Raw genomic sequence first — 19,366 nt, forward strand, 5'->3', positions numbered from 1 at the left:
GGGGGGCCGGGATAGAGTAGTGGGCACGGGTGCGCCTGCTTGGTGCGGGGGCCCGGGGCGCCATTAGCCACGTGGGCAGTGTTGTGGGCAAGGGTGACCCTCGGAAAGGGGCCTGGGAAGCCAGCCTGCCACGTGTGCGTTTCAGGGGAGGTGCCATGGGGGGCACTCCCCGGTGTTAGGGAGCTGGTAGGCTCGGAGGCAGTGTAGTGCCCGGGGGTGCCATAGCGGGAGAATCGGCAGAGGGTCGTGCCTGCCAAAGGGAGCCACGTGTCCCAGCCATGAGACCGTGTGAGGGCACGGAGAGAAAATTGGGGGGCGAGGCCCGAAATTGTGAGGACACCAACACAGGCGACGGGAATCTGGGTTGTTAGAACCAATAGTTTAAGCGAGAAGCGCTTGTTGAAAGCCCCGGGGTAGTTTAACAGTTAAATGGTTAGGGTAGATTCGGAGATGTACCCCTCCGCACCATCCATCCCCTCGCTCTCGTTGTGGGCCGCTGGACCCACTTTGGGTTAGATCGCCGAACTCTGGGGAGGCCATTCTGAGGCTTCGTTGGGCCTCGACACAGGACGTTAGCTCTCCCTTATTCCCCTCCGGGAAGGGAACGTAGGGGTTGGGAGTAGGCTAGGTGACAGGATAGGTTAGCCGAACAAAGACGATAAAGGGGGTTTGGGGACGATTTATAGTGGGAAGTAAAAATAAATAAATAAGTTGGGGCTAAATTGGGGTTTGACAAATTAAGGGAGTGGGTATGTACAGTGACAGGCAAAGGCGATAGGTTGGGAGGGAGACAGGTAGGTAGGTCCGAGCCCGCCTTCCAAGTGGCCAGCACCACCGCACTCCCTCCACCAACCTCCACTGAACGGCAAAGGCTGGCCAGCTTCATCTGCTGGCTGTGTTACTGCAAGGCCTGTGCCGGCCCACTTCATCTGCCGGCTGGCTGTTTTTCTTCAAGGTCTGTGCCGGCCAGTTCATCTGCCGGCTGTGTTTGCCTGCAGCGGCCTTCTTCTGCGTGCTGTGTTTGCCTGCTGCCTTTGCCATGCCATGCCCACAGCCCATGTTCACCAGCCCCGTTCAATTTTTGCTCTGCCCCCCCCTGTTCATTTCCATGTGTGCCAGGATCCGCAAGGCAACAGTTTGCAAGCTGCGAGAACTGCCCTGTTGGCAGCTACAACACGGGCCTGCAGTGGCGGCCCGTGCACCGTGTTTGTGTCCATGCATCCATTCGTTGTGCTCATTGCGTGTGCCACTTGAGCTGGCACGGAGACTGCGTTGTGCAGCCCATGCACCGTTGTGGTTCACTGCGTTCAGTTTAAAAGGGAAGGCCTTGGACTGCGTGTGAGCAGCCAGCCACGTTCCGTCACCTGCATTGTTTTGAGCCAGAGACTGCATGCGAGCAGCCTGGCTCCCTGTTAACTGCTTTCTTTTTGCAGAGTTCAGTGATCCTGGGCCATGGTTTAGTGTAAAATTTGTAAGTTAAGGTTAAGATGTACTGTAAATATGAGTGCGCCCCCGGCATGTCTGTCTAGCGCCGGCAATTTTATTTAAGTCGTCCGTGTGAGTGAGTTTGTTTAGGTAGTTACGCAGCCCTCAGGTTATTTATTTTGGGGACACGAATACCATGAATGTTGCACTCAGGGATCCGTAGGTAAAATGTACTCGGGGAAAACTACACATGATGGCACACGAAAATTTGACGACTCGGGACGAGTCTGTAAAAAGGGGAGGGGGTAGTGTTGTGGTTACCAGATTCGCAAACCACCATTCAGGTCCCTTAGGTGAGATATCTCGGTAAGTATATGTGTAGTTAGGCCCAAACCCGTTGTCTAGAGGGAATAAATGTTATTCATGCGTGCTGCGTCTCTTCAGGATAGCCGTTTTTCTTTAACTATCTTTATTTTGGACCAACCGCCATTGTTACAACCACAACATCACCACAACCGCCACGACCTTCACGTCACACCTCGCAACCGTCGCATCGCCACCGTTCTTGCGCCGCTTGTGGGTACCGGTGTTGGACTCGTGCAGGGCGCGCGCCGAACAGCGTGTACAAAACCACGGATTTTCCACTTCAAAAACGGATAAAAAACGACACACGCCCACTTTTGTTCCGTCCAATCGGAGAGCGAGGGGCGATTTGGCCCCACCTCCAGGGCGTTGGAGGGCGATCGATATATGCAAATTTATGGATCAAAAAGCATTCACGCCCACTTTTTCTCGGGCCAATGGGGAGCGAGGTGAAAGGTCGAAGGGAGGGGGTCAAAGATGAGAGAGCGAAGCCACGGGGCTTATATAAGCGACCGTGTTCGTCAGTCAAGAGAACAGAGAGTTTAGACTTCGCGGGCGGTGGAGTTGGGAAGAAGGAGCAAAAAGGAGCTGGTCGTCGTCGTGTGCGTTGGAGTCGGAGCGGAGGGACGGAGCTGTGGAGAGCCGGCGAGGGCAGACGAGGGGGTGCTCGCGTCGTGCAGGGAGCTGCACCCCAGGGAGGCCGACGGCGCGACCTGGCCGAGGTGGAGACGCTCGTCGCGGGACTCGAGGCAGAGTAGGAATCCTCTATACCCCGAGCATCAGCAACCCCCTCCTGTTTCCCCCCGCGCTGAGATAGTGCAACCAAGGGGGCCCCTTTCCCACCCCCTATCAGACACTCCCCGCGAGGCCCGCGGAGTTGAGGCACCATCGCCGCTCCGCGTCTCATCACCAGACGGGTAGGCCCGACCCGGTCTCGGCCTCAGGCCCGCCTCATCCTTGAGGGTTCTCTTTTCTTTTGTTTTTGGGAATGTGTGTTGTCGGCGCCATCTGTGAAGTAAAATTGTATAAGTGTTGCCGTGTGCTCGCGTAATCGGTATTAGATCTGCATTGTCGCATTTGCTTTTTGTGTAAAATTGCAGTGTGTTTCTTTTCCTTTTCTATGTGCTTTTGGTGGAATTGAATATGTGTGCTTTCCGTTCAGCGCGAATAAATGTGCTTTGTGTTGAACTGTTTCCCGCTTCGCTTCGTCATTTCCTTCATTGAATCCTCATCTTGCTTCACGTAAAGGGTTGGTAGTGGGCTGAATACGCCCGATAATTAATCGAACCGTCGAGGCCGACGATAACACCGCTCGGTTATCCCGATAGTACGGAACGGGTCGCTTAAGTGGCCCGTGTCCGAAGTCGACCTGCGGCGAGGTGCGATCGCCCGGTCTACCCTCCGCGTGGGTACTTAGGTAGGTCGAATTTGGCGAGCAACCCTATCCCACGCGGGGGCTGATTGGCTCGATCGCGGTGAGATCGAAAGGTCCACCCGTGACTGGTTCCCGGCGTTAGTCCGAGAGGGTCACGACTGGATTGTCCGTCCGGTGGGCGACGTGCCGCGATTCGAGTTACGTGGCCGTCAGCACGCCGGCGGGCACGAATCCGCAACAATATACAGTAGACGAGGCGTAAGTCGTCACCATCGGGACCGAGAAAAAAGTGACGACTTAGAAATGTGACGACTTGCGCGTATGCGAACATTCATGATGACTGTGGGGTGAAGGATGAAGTTGCGCGTGGCCTGGACACGTATGTGTGAGAGCCGGCGTTTGTACCAAAAGGAAAACACAATGCTTGGGGCATAGGTGGGGGTTCATTGTTGAGTTGGAAAGTGATCAAGCAAAGATGGAATTCATGAATCAGTTTATCAAAAGTAAAGATAATGAACAACTGTAAGACAACAACTTCGCCTACTTATCACCATGATGAGATTGACCAACGAACCCCAGAGACTTTTCTGGCAGCATCTGCCAGAAAAGCCCAGTCTCATCGGCATTGTACACGTCCCGAGGCTGATACCTTTCCAAGATGTCTTTCAATTTGCTATCCTTCCAGTCTTGCACCACTGCGAATCCACGCTGCGTGATTCGCCGCACTTATTGACCTTGCCGATTCCCCACCTCACTTTGAATCTGTCTATCCAGTGCATCGGCAAGGTCTCGGCATCATCATGCCCGAGGTCCGCAGCGAATCGACGTGCCTTCAGCAGCAACATTTCACCGTCCAACCGAATATTTGGCTGAGCCGACATTTGCCGAAACCAGATGATGAGCGCGTCATCGACATCTTCAAAGGACACACATTTCACGCGTTTCACACTCACCACCGGCCTCACGATCTTCTCCACTTGTCCAAATATCTTGCCCTTATTCTTCAAGATATCGTTCAATGTCTGCCGTTTGATGTCCAACTTCTCAGCTATGGCTGTTTTCTTCATCAGTGGGCTTGCCTCACAAAACTGGATAATGTCGTATTTTTCTTGGTAGGTTTTAGTTGTAAGCTTTCGCTTAGTCGCCATTGTCCTGCCTGCAGTGCGATCAACGTGTGTACGCAGTTATAAATAGCCTATCATTGACGGTGTAAACCAATGAGCGAGCATCACGATTCCATGAAATCGGGATTCTCACGAGGCAGCAGTTCCGTGTGACGAGTTAGGAGTGGTAATTTACTTGAGTTTCCATTACGCGGGAACGGACAACATCTGACGACTTAGACGAAGTGACGACTTAGAGATGACGACTTACAGAGGGATGACCCTTTATTCATAGGGACTTAACATTAAATAAATTCGGGACTTTTTGACGCTGCCGACTTCGGCGAAGTGATGAGTTACACGCTGCCGACTTACGCCTCGTCTACTATATGTATGTATATGTATATGTATATATATATATATATATATATATATATATATATATATATATATATATATATATATATATATATATATATATATATATACACACACATGTACGAGCACATAAATGTAATAATCATGTTGTATTCCAATACATTTCCCATTTAAGGGTTACAACAATACATTATGCTGTATGCTAAAAAAAAAAACTATACTTTTCAAGCTAATTGTCAATCAAGCTTAATTGGCTGCATTTTCCTTTTATTATAACTCTTAAAACCATTGTGCTAATTTTGAAGAAATTTGCATCAACAATGGCATCTACATAGCCTGGTGTTGCATCGACATAGCCTGGTGTTGGCGCAGTGGTTAGGGCAGCGGCTTGGGATCCAAAAAGTCCTGAGTTCAAGCCCCGTTGGGCCACTGAATTAATGCACCAGGGGGTTGACTCAGCCTATCATCCTTCCGAGGTCGGTGAAATGAGTACCAGTATACTGGGCCGGTGTATACCCCGGTTAAAATTGGTGTACCATATCCCTGTGTGGTAAGAGGCGACCAGGGTTGCGTCAGGAAGGGCATCTGGCGTAAAACATGTGCCAAATCACTATGCGGATCATAGGGATGATCTGCTGTGGCAACCCCTAACAGGAGGAAGAAGAAGAAGAAGGAGAAGGAGAAGGAGAAGGAGAAGGAGAAGGAGAAGGAGAAGGAGAAGAATGACCTTTAAGAAAGCTGCTCATAAACACTGCCATGTGGAACAATTTCATGAAGCACAACTTTGTCCTTTTGAAATGAGGCTCACATTCCCTCTTCCTAATATCAAGTTCTTCATTGGAGTAACCACAATCTTTTCCCGCCATTAACGTCAGTCTTGTATCTTTCAAACAGTGATTTTGGCAGGCCTTGGTGATAGTGATAATAATGGCTCAATGTCATTTTCCACATTTAAAATAGTTTAAATGTAGATGGGCTAACGACCATAAAAGGGAGAAGGAATCAAGAAATCTGTCAGGTGTTCAATACAAATTGCCTTATTTCAGAAGAAAGATCAGTCATGATGCCACAATATCAACATCAGAATAAATGAAAGCATAAAAGGGCTATGTTTATGCAGAGGCTGTGGACATTTGGGTTGTAACTTCAAATAAAGTTGGTACTCACAGGAGCAGATGAGGTCGGCAATGACAGCATGCTTGCGGTCTTTAATACTGCTCATTTGTGGAAAAGCAACATCCAGAGCTAGGAAAGCAATGCAGGCGAGGAATGCGAAGACACCCACAACAACACCATAGTGACATGCATTGGCATTGTGATTGAAAACGCATTTGAGGCTTGCACTTTGTGCATTGATGTATCCTTCATTAATAATGCAGCCAAAGACGATGATGGAGAATAGCTAGAAGAAGAAGTGGGTGGACACGGAGGGGGAGGGAAAATTAATAAATGGTATCATGATGCAAAAATTACAACAGCTTCTAGTTCAGTTAACAGTTAACACCAAAGTTCTAACATGCTCGAGTAAAATGGGAAGTCAGGGAAGCAAAATTTTGAAATCTATCAAAACAGCATGCAATTCGCAACATTGTATATTATTAAACTAAATACTGTCCTGTCTCAAGTCCATGTCCATTCAAGAAGTGCAGCAAGGAACCCACAACAAATGAATGCTTCTAGAGATAAGAATCAACCCTGGACAGGTCACCGCTGTCACAAGATGCTATTACTTGATGATCTCTTCTTTTTGCCTTGAAAAAGGATGATCCTGACAGAGTCCTGGGCAGTCTACAGATCCACGTATGCACTATGCAGGTATGCTTGTGCGCTAAAAGAAGCTTGAAGGATGACGACCTCCTTAAACTGGAATTGCCAAGACACAACCCCAAGATATTCAGAGATAAGCTCATAGAGCAGCTCAGCTCGTTGTTGATGTGTAAAATGAACTTCTCAAGGAGGAAAAAAAAATGAAAATTCTTCATTCAGGCCAAAAGCTGAGGCAGCAAAGTGTTTATTCAGTTGGTAGCACCATGAGGAAGACAAAACAGCTTACCGGGGTGTACAAAATGTGCACAACATGAAGGGCGAGGCAAACTGTTGATCGGAGCTTTCATAACAGGTCAATGCTATCAACAAGCAAAACTAAAAACAAACAAGAAACAGCCATTTCCTCTAACTTTGCCAAGCCTTTTAGAGCATACCATGCTTACACTAGAAAATATCCCATCATCAGGTCTGAACCACGTGGAATAAAGAGGTAAGTGGAAGGAAGTGTAAGTGAGAAGATAAACATGTATTTAAAAAAAAAATTCGCATTCTGTCGTTATAAAGTTGTCATAACTTGGCATGCTAATTGGACAGAATAACTTGAATTGGGGAAAAAAGAATTTTGTAATTTGTTCAGATTGCAGGTGAAAACTCACTTGTTTGCGAATTACACTGCCAGATCTTTAACATCCACCTATACCAGTGCCGACAGACAGGTCCTCCAACTTCACGTCTTTCCGATGGATGCCACACATAAAACACATAAATGGGGCTGGGGAGGGGGGGGTGCATGCAAAACACCAGGGTGCCATTTTATAGGTGAGTTGGGATTATAACACAGGTTAGATAGCTGAAAGATGAGAGTGCCTTCCGCTAAGATGTCTGCTAATGGGCCGCTCTGCCAGTGTGAGTCATTGATGGAAGTCAAAGATGGAGAGTACAGTATCATTTGTGAAGGATAGCCAAGCTACTCAAGGCACCCTCAACAAATTCCAAATTGCTGCCCTGATGCAGTACTAGGAAGGCAAAACCAAAACAATCCAAGACAACCATTGCCCAAAAACTGCATTGGCAACATCAGTACTCTGTCAAGAGTATAGTACACTTGACTGATTGTATCAAGTTATTCTCTGTTCAAATGTGCACATATATATATATATATATATATATATATATATATATATATATATATATATATATATATATATATATATATATATATATATATATATATATATATATATATATATATATATATATATATATATATATATATATATATATATATATATGAGCCTGGTGTTGGCGCAGTGATTAGGGCAGCGGCTTGGGATCCAAAAGGTCCTGAGTTCAAGCCCCGTTGAGCCACTGAATTAATACACCAGGGGGTTGACTCAGCCTGTCATCCTTCCGAGGTCGGCGAAATGAGTACCAGTATACTGGACCGGTGTATACCCCAGTTAAAATAGGTGTACCATATCCCTGTGTCGTAAGAGGCGACCAGGGTTGCGTCAGGAAGGGAATCCGGCGTAAAACATGTGCCAAATCACGATGCGGATCATACGGATGATCTGCTGTGGCAACCCCTCACGGGAGCAGCCGAAAGAAGAAGAAGAGAGATATACATATATACATATGCGTATACATATATACATATAGTAATGATGTACCACTTCGTGGACTCAAGGTCAAATCTGCCACCCGAACGATCACCAATTTAGTGACAGACATGTCTATAAGGACCTTGCATCATCCGTCAGTAATGACAAACACAACTTTACATCAGTTTCCGACGTATAGAAATTCGAAGAAGAATCTGTCGGTGCAATAGGTTCAATGTTCGTTACGGACTTTGGGGCTGAGTAAACCCCGGGTAATCACAATCACCATCATTTTACAGCCGACTAATGAGAACTTCATGTCAATTCCCATTGGCTGTGAGTTTTACTCTCATTAAGGTTATAATTCCAAATTAACTCTCCTTAATGACACCCCTTTCTCTCGATGCAATGCTATCTCTTACCCAGATTGTCACACCTCCTCCTATTTTCTCCTTCCTATCACACCGATACACGATGTAGTCTTGTAATCTTGTCTTCCAGTTACTCTCCTCATTAAACCATGTTTCAGCCTTCTTCAATTTCCAAGTTCTCTTGACCTCATATTTTTTTATCCTGGTATTTGGTCATTTTCCTGATTTCTATAGAATTTAGTCCAAAGTCATTGGGAACTGAGATCTCGAACAACAGTGCTGACTTTACCTTTTTTGTGTTTGAGCACTATGTCCAAATGCAATGCTTTCAAGGAATCACAAGGAAATTCATGCAGGTGGAGACCATTCAGCCCATCATGCCTGCACCACATCAACACCACACCAATTTATGAACACCAGATCAAATAAGAAAATGCAAAATGTGTTTTTTTTTTTTGTCGTATTTTTTGTGTATTTTTTTTATTTTTTGTAGTTTTTGTCAGGTATCACCCGCCCCTTCTTTTCAGGGGAGAGGGCTTTGGAAGCTTTGGAAGCTTACTGCACACAACAGTCAGAGTCCCTATAGATCAGTTATATCGGTAAGTATGTGTTTCTAGTTCAAATCCATCCCTTGTATCTAATGGGAATTAAGTGTACGTGCGCTGTAGGGTTATTTTATAGATAGGATTTTTTACATCTTCACTTTCACACGACAACTCTCTGCTCATGGCATTCCTCGCGCGCTTGCTGGAGAGCGCAGAGTCTAACATAGGCATGGCGTCCCTCTGGCCAATTGGCAAGGAGCAGGCATCTCACCCGCCCCATTTCCGACTCAACACCATCGCCATTACGCACGTGGCCAGAGGTGAGGAGGTGGACGGAGCTACAAATGCCTCTGATCGGGACTCCACCCAGAAGGGTGGGAGTTGCCCCACCTACCGTGGGCCTGTCCAATGGCAGACGGCCAGGGAATCGCACGATGGGTCCAACCAATCAAGAGACGAGTGGCCAGGAGAAGAAGCCCCTCCCTCCTGAGGAGAAAGAGTGGTTGTCTGGACCAGCGTTGGAGAGACTGTGTGCTCGTTGCAGGAGCGTTCGCCAGTTCGAGAGATCGTAACGTTTTGCCAAGCAGCGAGGATAGTGTGCGAGACATTCCTGGTGGGAGAGGACATTCTCAGTTCAGGCATTTCCAACCTGGCATCCAAAGTCAGTGAGTGGTTGTTTGACGAGGGCTCTGCAGACGGTCGTGGTCGTGGGTTCGAGTCCCACCGTGGTGGTTTGAGTCGGTGGACCCGCACGAGGCGGGACAGGTACCCCGGGTTGGCTCTACCGACTGAAGACCCATCGGGTCCATTTTCTTTTTGGGTGTGTGTGTCTCTGTGCGGGCCAGTCTTGTCAAGTAGAATTGTTAATCGCTTTCGCTTGTACATGACTGCATTTCTTGTAGTCGGATAACTCTGCTCTTCTGTGTTCTCTTCCCTGCCTATTGTAAATAAATCTCCATTTTGTTGAATGTATCAGCTCATTTCTGTGTTTCTTTCATTGGCTAGGCACGGTGCGTGTTGGGAAATTGGGAATCGGCAAATTGTGCATTTGGTCCAACAGGTCTTGGTAACCATCCGCTCGGGTTACACACGGTTCGAGCACGGTAACGGCTCGTTCCCGCTCGAGGTCTGTCGAGGGTGTGAATTCCCCGGTAGCTTTACCGCAGGGGTAATTAGGTATATTGAAGTTTGGCAATTGATCCTACTCCATGCGGTCAAATTATTGTCGATTCATGGTCCTGTAAGGGACCCGCGCCTTCCGGACTTATCCGAGGGTCACGACCTAAATTCCGGTGTGTTCGGTGGATCCAACTCTACTGCTCCCTCTAGCGGTCGAGCTCGCCAGCAATACCCGGCCCCACAACATTATCTCGAGCTTTGATACAGTCTGGCATCCTGCCTTGCTCTCCAAACTGTGTGCCTACAGAATCCAAGGCCAACTCCACTCTTGGATTGACAAACCGACTTTGTCGACTCTCGTAGACGTGTGCTGCTCAACGAAACCCTTTCAACTCTTCTCCCTGTTAAGGCTGGAGTACCCAAAGGCAGAGTTCTCGTCCCCATATTATTCCTCATCTTCATCAATGATCATACCGACTCTGTAAAATCCTTTTTTTCTCTTTGCTGATGACTCCACTCATCCTTTTGACAGACAGGCAGCAACCTCATCCCTCTCCTCAGACCTTGACAAAGATCACAAACTGGCCAAACAGAATCTTACTTATGCATCCATAATTGTCCACCTTTTGCAGTTTCCCTTACCCTCATCGTTACCTGCATCCCTTGTGTGTCCGTCTCCGACCACTTTCTCCCTCCGCCCTGCTGTTAGTGTTTCCCCCTTTCTCCTGCTGTTCCATTATTTATGTTGTGTCCTGATTTGTTCTGTGCAATCACTTCCACAAGCTTAGGCTCTGTATAAAAACAAATGTGCGTGTGTGTGTGTGTTTTTGTAAAACCGGCACTCCGCCGAGGCAATGGCACACAAAATACAGTGATTCCAAGGCAGTTATTTCATTCGTATGTGTTTAGCTAGTCCTTTCCATATATCTATTGGGTAAATGGGAAAGATGCGTTGTGTATGGTTTTTAGTTAAGTCTTCAATCCTCTATACTTTCATTTATTTCATTCCTTTACCATAGTTTACTTCTTACACAAGCCATGCAAGCAAGCACGCATACAGAACAGTAACGGTGCCAGGAATGCAAACCACAGCAAGGTTCCTTTGCAAAAGCTTGCCAATTTCCATTTAAACTGCGTGCCAAAATCCAACTGCAACCTCACCTCAGATATTCATTATGCTCACCACAATGTTACAATGCTCACTATAACCCATATGTCTCCTAAAAAATCCCCACAACCATCTACGTCCATGCCTTCACCACAAATATCTCCTCCAATCTCTTCGCCACAACGCCGCATCGACAACCACCTTTACCAATCTCTTCACCACAAATGCAACAGCACTTCTCTCATCTCTCTATAACTGCCACAACTACCATCTACCCCTTGGACCCTCACCGCAGTCTCAGAAGATGCTGAAGTAACGAGAGTAAGGAGGATCGGGGTGTTTCAGCATGTTGCTCAAAGCGCAAGCATGCCCTGGGGTTCATTTGAAGACGTACAGATTGTGCTGGGGTTTCCCTAAATGGCCACGCTTAAATGGAGTCCAGTGCATGTTTGGGGTCAGAGAGCGCTCGCTAAAACTCTCGCCCCATATTTATCTTGGAGCTCCGATGCATGGCCAGCATAAGGTCGAATGGGGGCATTTTCCATTCCGAGGCCTGGTGAGGCCTAGCTACGGCCCAGGGTGACTGCTGTGCACTAATGGTAGAGCTCAGAAGTGCCTATAGCCTCGTTTGATCTGACTTGTAGCACCTCCCTCACTTAGGGGCCCATAAAAGGCGCAATTTGGCTCACAATCGCGGCATACTTCGGCAGACTTGAGAGTTCGGCAGACTTCAGGAGATATCAGCAGACTTCGGCAGACTTCAGGAGAGATCGGGGAATGCCGTCAGACTTCACTTCTCGAAGCGGTCATATGAGAGCTCTCTAGCATTCGAGCTAATCTCGTCACAAGTCAATGCAACCAAGAGGAGAGGGCAGAGAAGCAAGCAATTTCCAGAATGGGCTGGGACCACCCCTGGGTCATCGACACTCAGTGTTCGGCTGTATCCAGTAGCCAACATTTACACAATGCCATTGAGGTCTTTCTCTTATGCATCTTCTCTCCCATCTGTCTCTCGTCCACTGTGGATGCACAAGAACAATCAGCAAGGGCAAGTCCCAAACAACCATTATTTTCAGAGTGACCTTACTGACTCGCACCTCTCACACGATGCCACACGACACGATGCTCAACACTCGCACCACTCATGCCCACACCATAGACACCTTCAGTTTTCCTCCCTTAGTGTTTGGGTTGTGCCGGTCTGCCGACCACGCCAAGTACCAAGAGTTCGCTCGTTCTCAACTGACACTTATCTCTCTGGGCAATGTCTAATTTTCCTCAGGTATGTGGGTGTGACGGTGCCCGTCATGTATTGTGTTAAGATTGTATAAATTTATTCGGGTTAAATCTGCACCGTCTTCTTTTATGAATACTGCATTTCTTTTGCCACACCCACACATTCCTTGCTTTCCACTGCTGGACATCTTGTGAATAAAACACATACTGTGCCACATAACTTTCCTTGCTTTGTTAAAATTAATGTGCTTGTTATAAATGAACCCAGCTCGTTTTTGTCTTTTCCTCTTTTGGTCCAGCATAGTCCACACCTTAACATAGACAGGAAGTTATTCCCCAAAATCTGCTTATTAGCCGGTGCGTACTTGGCAGCTCCACTCGGCTGCACCTGATACAGTAATTAACGCAAGTACGCATCGGGGGTGCGATTGCCCAGTAAGGCGACCACGTATTCCTACTTAAACGGTGGTCAAATTATTGGCGTTCATGGTTGATTAGCAAACCACCGTGAGTGACGGCCTGCAATTCCAGGTGAGTCCGGGGAGAAACCAGGGATATTTCCACCCTCGTAGTACCCCTGCGATCCCGTGTCCACAAAAATACAAGATTGTATATATACAAACCGGTAGGTGACATGGGTGGTCGCTATACAATTGCATACTAGTCATACAGTTTTAGACGGATCGGGCTGAAAATTTTTGACAAAGAGGTTGATTATAGTGCGCATAAAAGCTAGGAAAACGATTTTTGATTTTCGAAAAAAACAATTTTTAGGATCTTTTTCAAAATTTTCAAAGTTCGTTGTGAGGCAACGGTGGCGTCCATAGCAACGGTGCTCTAAAGCATACAACTAGATCCTGGTATGAACATACTAGTCAAGTTAGATCAAAATTGGTTGACTCCTCTGGCCTCCAGAGCTGTCCATTACATACAAACAGACAGACAGACAGAAGACAAGCCAGTAGGCTACATGGGTGGTCGCGATATAATTGCATACCAGTCATACAGTTTTTGACGGATCGGGCTGAAATTTTTTGACAAAGACGTTGATTATAGTGTGCAGAAAAGCGCTGAAGCCGATTTTTGATTTTCGAAAAATATATAAAAAGATTTTTCGTTTTTTTTCAAAAATTTCAAAGTCCCGTTGCTAGGCAACGGTGGTGTCCATAGCAACGGTGCTCAAAAGCATAAAACTAGATCCTGGCATGAACCAAGCAGTCAAGTTTTATCAAATTCGGATGACTCCTCTGGCCTCCAGAGCTGTCCATAACACACAAACAGACAGACGGAAAACCTGAAACGAAGGGTAGTCTCGTGACCACCCAACTCAGGGTAGTCGAGCGACCACCTAAAAACCTGAGAATAATGGTAATCTCGCGACCACCCAACATACACACACACACATATATATATATATATATATATATATATATATATATATATATATATATATATATATATATATATATATATATATATATATATATATATATATATATATATATATATACATATATACACACACACACACCTGTATTATACATTCATATATAATACATACATATAAATATATACACACATATATATTGTTGTGGACCGGGCGTAGTGGCGTGCGCCTGTAATCCGGCTACTCGGAGGCTTGGGTTGGAGGATCGCTTGAGGACGGGAGCTCTGCGTTGGGCCACGCTATGAGAGGGTGTAGGGCAGCCCGGAATCATGGCGAAACCCAATCCTTATCCCTGTGTCGTAAGAGGCGACCAGGGTTGCGTCAGGAAGGGCATCCGACGTAAAACCTATGCCAAATCAGTATGCGGATCATAATGGATGATCCGCTGTGGCGACCCCTAAAGGGAGCAGCCGAAAGACGAACAACAACATATATATTGTTGTGGATTTTCACCCGTTCGGCGTGCGGGCGACCGCCTTTAGCTAAATTGCGGTCGCGCGTGCCCACCGAACGAGCAATCTAGTCGCAGATTTTCGGATCAACGCCGAAACCCAGCTACGGGTGTTGTTAACTACACCATAAACCAGCCAACTCTTCTGTCCACGCACTACAGGGTCGATCGCCGAATTATTGATGTACCTAATTATTCGCACAGAAATGCCAGGGATTTACACCTTAAAGGAGCCTGCACGAAAACGAGCCGTTTTAAGCAGCTCGTTCCGTTTGCGATTGCCGAGCGGATTTATATCGCCAAGCCCCGTCGGACTAGATGTACGTTTTATTGGCTATTAATCAGCCAGCTATTTATTCCAAATGCAATTAAGGCAGTCAATGGCAGGAAAGGACGCAACGAGCAAGTGACATTTCAACAATGGGGACATTTACTTTTTACACGTATGCAATGAATGGGGGGATGGGACATGACACAAGCAAAAATCTACAGCCGATATCTATGTATTACGTACATGCACTTACAACAATTCTACTTACGGACAAGGCGCCAGACTTTCATGCAAAAACCCTAGAAAAGAAGGATAGAACTGGGCTTGTAAGCCTTTAAATGTTCCTCGGAGCTGGGGTGACCGAAGGAGCTCCGCGAGGCCGTGCAGGTTACCTTTGTCGCCCTTGAGGAGACTCGATGGTCTTTTTGTCGGTGACCCTCCGTATGTCTCTGTTGTCAAAGCGGCAGCTGTAGTAACGGCGGCTTGGTTGGTCCAGGGCCTAGCAGCATGGCCTGGCCGACGACGCTTCAGAGTAGCGAACGGGCCTTGCTCTTTTAGAGTTGATGCTCTTTAAGAGCCCGCTCACTCCTCAGCGTCGCTCGACCGACTCAGGGCCCAATCGCTCGGACCGTCACGTAGCTGGTTGGCAACTTCTCTCCGGCTGGCGACTTCGCTGCTGACTCCAACCGCCAACATCGACCAACAAATTGGTGACTTGGCTGGCTCCGACGAAGAACGAACTCCACTCCTCCGATCAACAACCACCGTTTAGACTCACTAACTTGACTGCCTCCACCGACCAAACTCTGACAACTCTGAACAACTCCGACCAACTCCGGGCTCGAAACGCGCCTTTTTATAGCCCGGAGGGGTGAAGCCGCTATAGGCTTCGCCACCCGAAGGCGGCGCATGCCCCTTTCACCCTTGAACTTTCACCCCCGGCTGGATCCGCCCCTTTCATCGTTTTGATCCGTTTTGCAAGTCATGCGCGGCCGAGTTTGAAATCACTTTTGCCGCTGTCGAGGATGCCATCGTGTTCGTTTGTGGAGATGTTTTTTTGTTGGGGAAAAGATGGCGGCGCCGTGGAGATGCTGGTGAGGAGATGTTGGCGGTTGTTGGGAAGGTGGTGAGATGTTGGCAGTTGTGGAGAAGGTGGTGAGGAGATGTTGGCAGTTGTGGAGAAGGGGGTGAGGAGATGTTGGTGGTTGTGGAGAAGGTGGTGAGGAGATGATTGTTTAAAATAAAGATAGGAAAGAATAACACTACCTCAAGATTCACAGCCCGGCACATGAATAATTCCCGTTATACATCGGTGGGGAAATCTAACCTGGACACACACTTATCGACATAAATGATCTTCGGGGAACCTGAATGGTGTTCTCTTTATTTCCAACCGTAACAATATATATATATATATATATATATATATATATATATATATATATATATATATATATATATATATATATATATATATATATATATTGTTGCGGATCCGGGGGTGGGGGGGGGCCCAGACGAGCGCGTCAATCGCCGTCCTTACCCAGTTTGGGTTTTCGCACCCAACCACCACCGCCGGCTGGTTCGGAACAGTTCTCGGGTTACGCGTCTCGAATCACGGTACCAAAATACACCTGTACCTTGCCAGCTGGGGGAATAGACCCCGGTTGCAGACTGGTTTTGTCAGAGACTGGTAGCGGAGTCTCCCAGTCTTAACCATTTTCCTTTTTTATATCCAAATCGAGCGGATCGTTCCTCGACGCAGCATGGACCAATTCAAAGCGGCAACTTCATACGAATCAGCCAGATTTATTGGGGACATCGGGGAACACGACACAAGCAAAACATTGTCGTGAATGTTTTAATTAATCTATAACCCGTTCTTAACTAGGGAGATACGGATTACGGGTTTCGAAGGGGTCCCTCACAAGATAAGCCTTAAACGACATGCAGACAAGACATGGACAGCATGCAGACAAGACAGAGTACTTGGTGATGTTTCATGTACGAGAGGAAAGTGTCAAAAGCACGAATGTGGCTCGTGACAAGCCGATGTCCATGGATTCGAGCCCCAAGCTCGAGCACGCCGCGTGGCAAAATGGAGGTGTCGTCCATTTGTCGCAGACCTCACGCACGCACTCTCGCGCATTCAGACCCCGCGAGGTCGACTGCACAAGAGCGAAAGATCCATGGTGGTATGCTCCAGCTGGTTTTTCACAAGGTCCAGCATACAAATCCAGGCCTGGCCTGTTCACCAGACAAGGCCAAATTGGGGTGTTGGGCTCCAGCAGGCTGGGTCCATGGGATTCCAAGACGTCGTCGAGCCGTGAGGTGAGTAGGGACAGTCAGAGGCTCCGTCGTTAGACGCAGGTTGAACCTGTTGACGACCTCCTGTCGAAGCCGACTCCAGACTCACACAGCAGACAGGTCCTCTCGAAGAAGATTGCAGCCTAACCCTCAGGTTCAGTTACTCCTACTGCCGATCGCACATTCGACCTCAGGCAGATCCTCTCCCAGCCGATGGCAGACAGACCTCATTCAGTCCCTTCCTTGCCTTTCTTTCGGCTCGCTCTTTAAGAAAAGCCGATCGCAAATACCCTCATGCAGTTTTTCCTACTGCCGATGGCAGACTCGACCTCAGCACTCTCGTCGCAGATCCACACTGCCTTCCCTTTGTTCGCTCGCCTCCAATCCCCCTGGCTCCTCCCCTCCATTTCACTTCCCTCTCTAGGCCACTCCCCCTCTCAGCCCTGGGTGGGGACTATTGTCCGGAGAGAGGAAGGAAGAAGAAGAATCTCGGTCCACCACCACTGCACAAACAAATAACAGCCTGTGACACCTCCCGACACACATGTAATGTCAAATTACCAAACAGCCTGGCTAAACATGCATTTAATGGGGGATCTGGGCTAATCCTATATTTAGTAACACACTCAGGGCCATTTCCGCAACAATATATATATACATATATATATACACATATATATATATACACATATATACATATATACATATATATATATATATATATATACATATATATACATATATACACATATATATACATATATATATATATATATATATACATATATACATATATATATACATACATATATATATATATATATATATATATATATATATATACATATACATATATATATATATATATATACATACATATATATATATATATATACATATATACATATATATACATATATATATATACATATATATATATATATATATATATATATATATATATATATATATATATATATATACATATACACACATACATATATATACATATATATATATATACATATAACAATGCCACGACATTCGCGGTATTTTTCAGGAACGTATCCCTGCGAATGGCAGGGTATGATAATATAGCACGATATCTCAAAGTTATGGAGGGTTCAGGACTAAACTTGGTGGACAGGTTGGGTGTGTAACAGGGACAAATTTATTCAATTTTGGTGAAGATCCGAATCTGGATCCGGGTGGAGGTATGCGATCCACCGAGTGCCCTTCTCGTTAAAACAGTTTCATCGCCCACAAAAACTCACAGACCTCATTCCTACCCATCTCTTTTGCTACAGTCACCACTGCCTACACTCACTAAAGCCTGACCACTGCATGCCCTTGCCGCACCCTCACCACTGCATTCCCTTGCCGCACCCTCACCACTGCATGCCCTTGTCGCACCCTCACCACTGCCTGCACCCACACTACTTCCTGCACCAATGCTTGCAGTCATTACACCCATCCTATTGCCAATCTCCTCAGCAAACTTACTCCACAACCGTAACCAATATTTCCTCACATTCGGCTACACGATGCATATTATGTATCCGTTCTTTCAACCTAGTAATAACTATCCTCGAGTGGGATATTTCCTCACACCTCCAACAGTGAATCCCCTCCGCTTCCTCCATCCCTGATGCGACCCACATTGAGCATCTATCACACCTTATGTACTCCTCTTCCCTTCCCCTTCACTCTATTACCCTTTTTCCCAACCATATCACCAAGGCCCCAACTGAATAAACAGCCAGACTTGGAGTGCCAAACCCACTGGGCCTCACCCTGTCTCCTCCAATAAAACTCATACAAATACCCACTAAACTGATATGAACACAAATGCAACCTTTGTAGATACAAAATACACACCAGACACAAATCACCATAACAGAGTATGCAAAACAACACACAAAAAGCATTTATTGTACCAAAAGACTGCTGGATACCACCGGATTATACTGGGTGGCTTGCCATTTCCCTCTTAGCGTTGTTTGTCCATGCTCCATCCTTTGAAGAGTGAATTTTTATAAGATAGGCCCACGCATGAACATTGATGTCTTCAGATATTTTTCAAATTTTTATCCTCGGTTGTGGATGGTCTAAAACTCAGATAGCCATTTTCAAAGTGAATTATTTCGAATAACCATCAGTTGCCCAAGGAAATTCCTTTACAAACTTATTATATGGTTTGGGTACTAAAATATTTTGTGCAAAAATCTAGGATCTGGATGGTTATGGAGAGTGGCGCCACCTATAATCCCTTTCAGCAAACATTCGCTTCAGACTTTCTCTGGCCATATTTTTAATAAACATCAAGGTCCCATGGATTTTATTAGTGCATAAGAGAGTGCAAGTACTGTACTATCCTTTGAAAGTAAAACATTCATGGGACCTTGGCGGTTATGGCAGTACAGGGGGTCTCAAGACCACTTCGGGCTATACGAAGCCCTTTTTCGAGCCACACTCATTCCCATAACCATCCTAATATTT

General features: G+C 46.5%; 1 protein-coding gene and 1 pseudogene across 2 annotated transcripts in view; one reads left to right on the forward strand and one right to left on the reverse strand.

Moving 5' to 3' along the window:
- The window catches only part of SYNGR1 (synaptogyrin 1), a 76,903-nt gene that overhangs the window by 46,588 nt on the left and 10,949 nt on the right, over positions 1-19,366 (reverse strand). For both annotated transcript variants that reach the window (XM_085893399.1, XM_085893392.1), the window contains one exon: positions 5,812-6,046. In XM_085893399.1, coding sequence (XP_085749525.1) covers positions 5,812-6,046 — 235 coding nt within the window. The remainder of the gene's footprint in view (positions 1-5,811; positions 6,047-19,366) is intronic.
- On the forward strand, positions 13,987-14,127 carry LOC147035083 (signal recognition particle RNA; annotated as a pseudogene).

Source organism: Eptatretus burgeri, chromosome 1, assembly GCF_056783735.1.
Source record: "Eptatretus burgeri isolate ZD-2024b chromosome 1, Ebu_testis_v1, whole genome shotgun sequence".
NCBI lineage: Eukaryota > Metazoa > Chordata > Myxini > Myxiniformes > Myxinidae > Eptatretus > Eptatretus burgeri.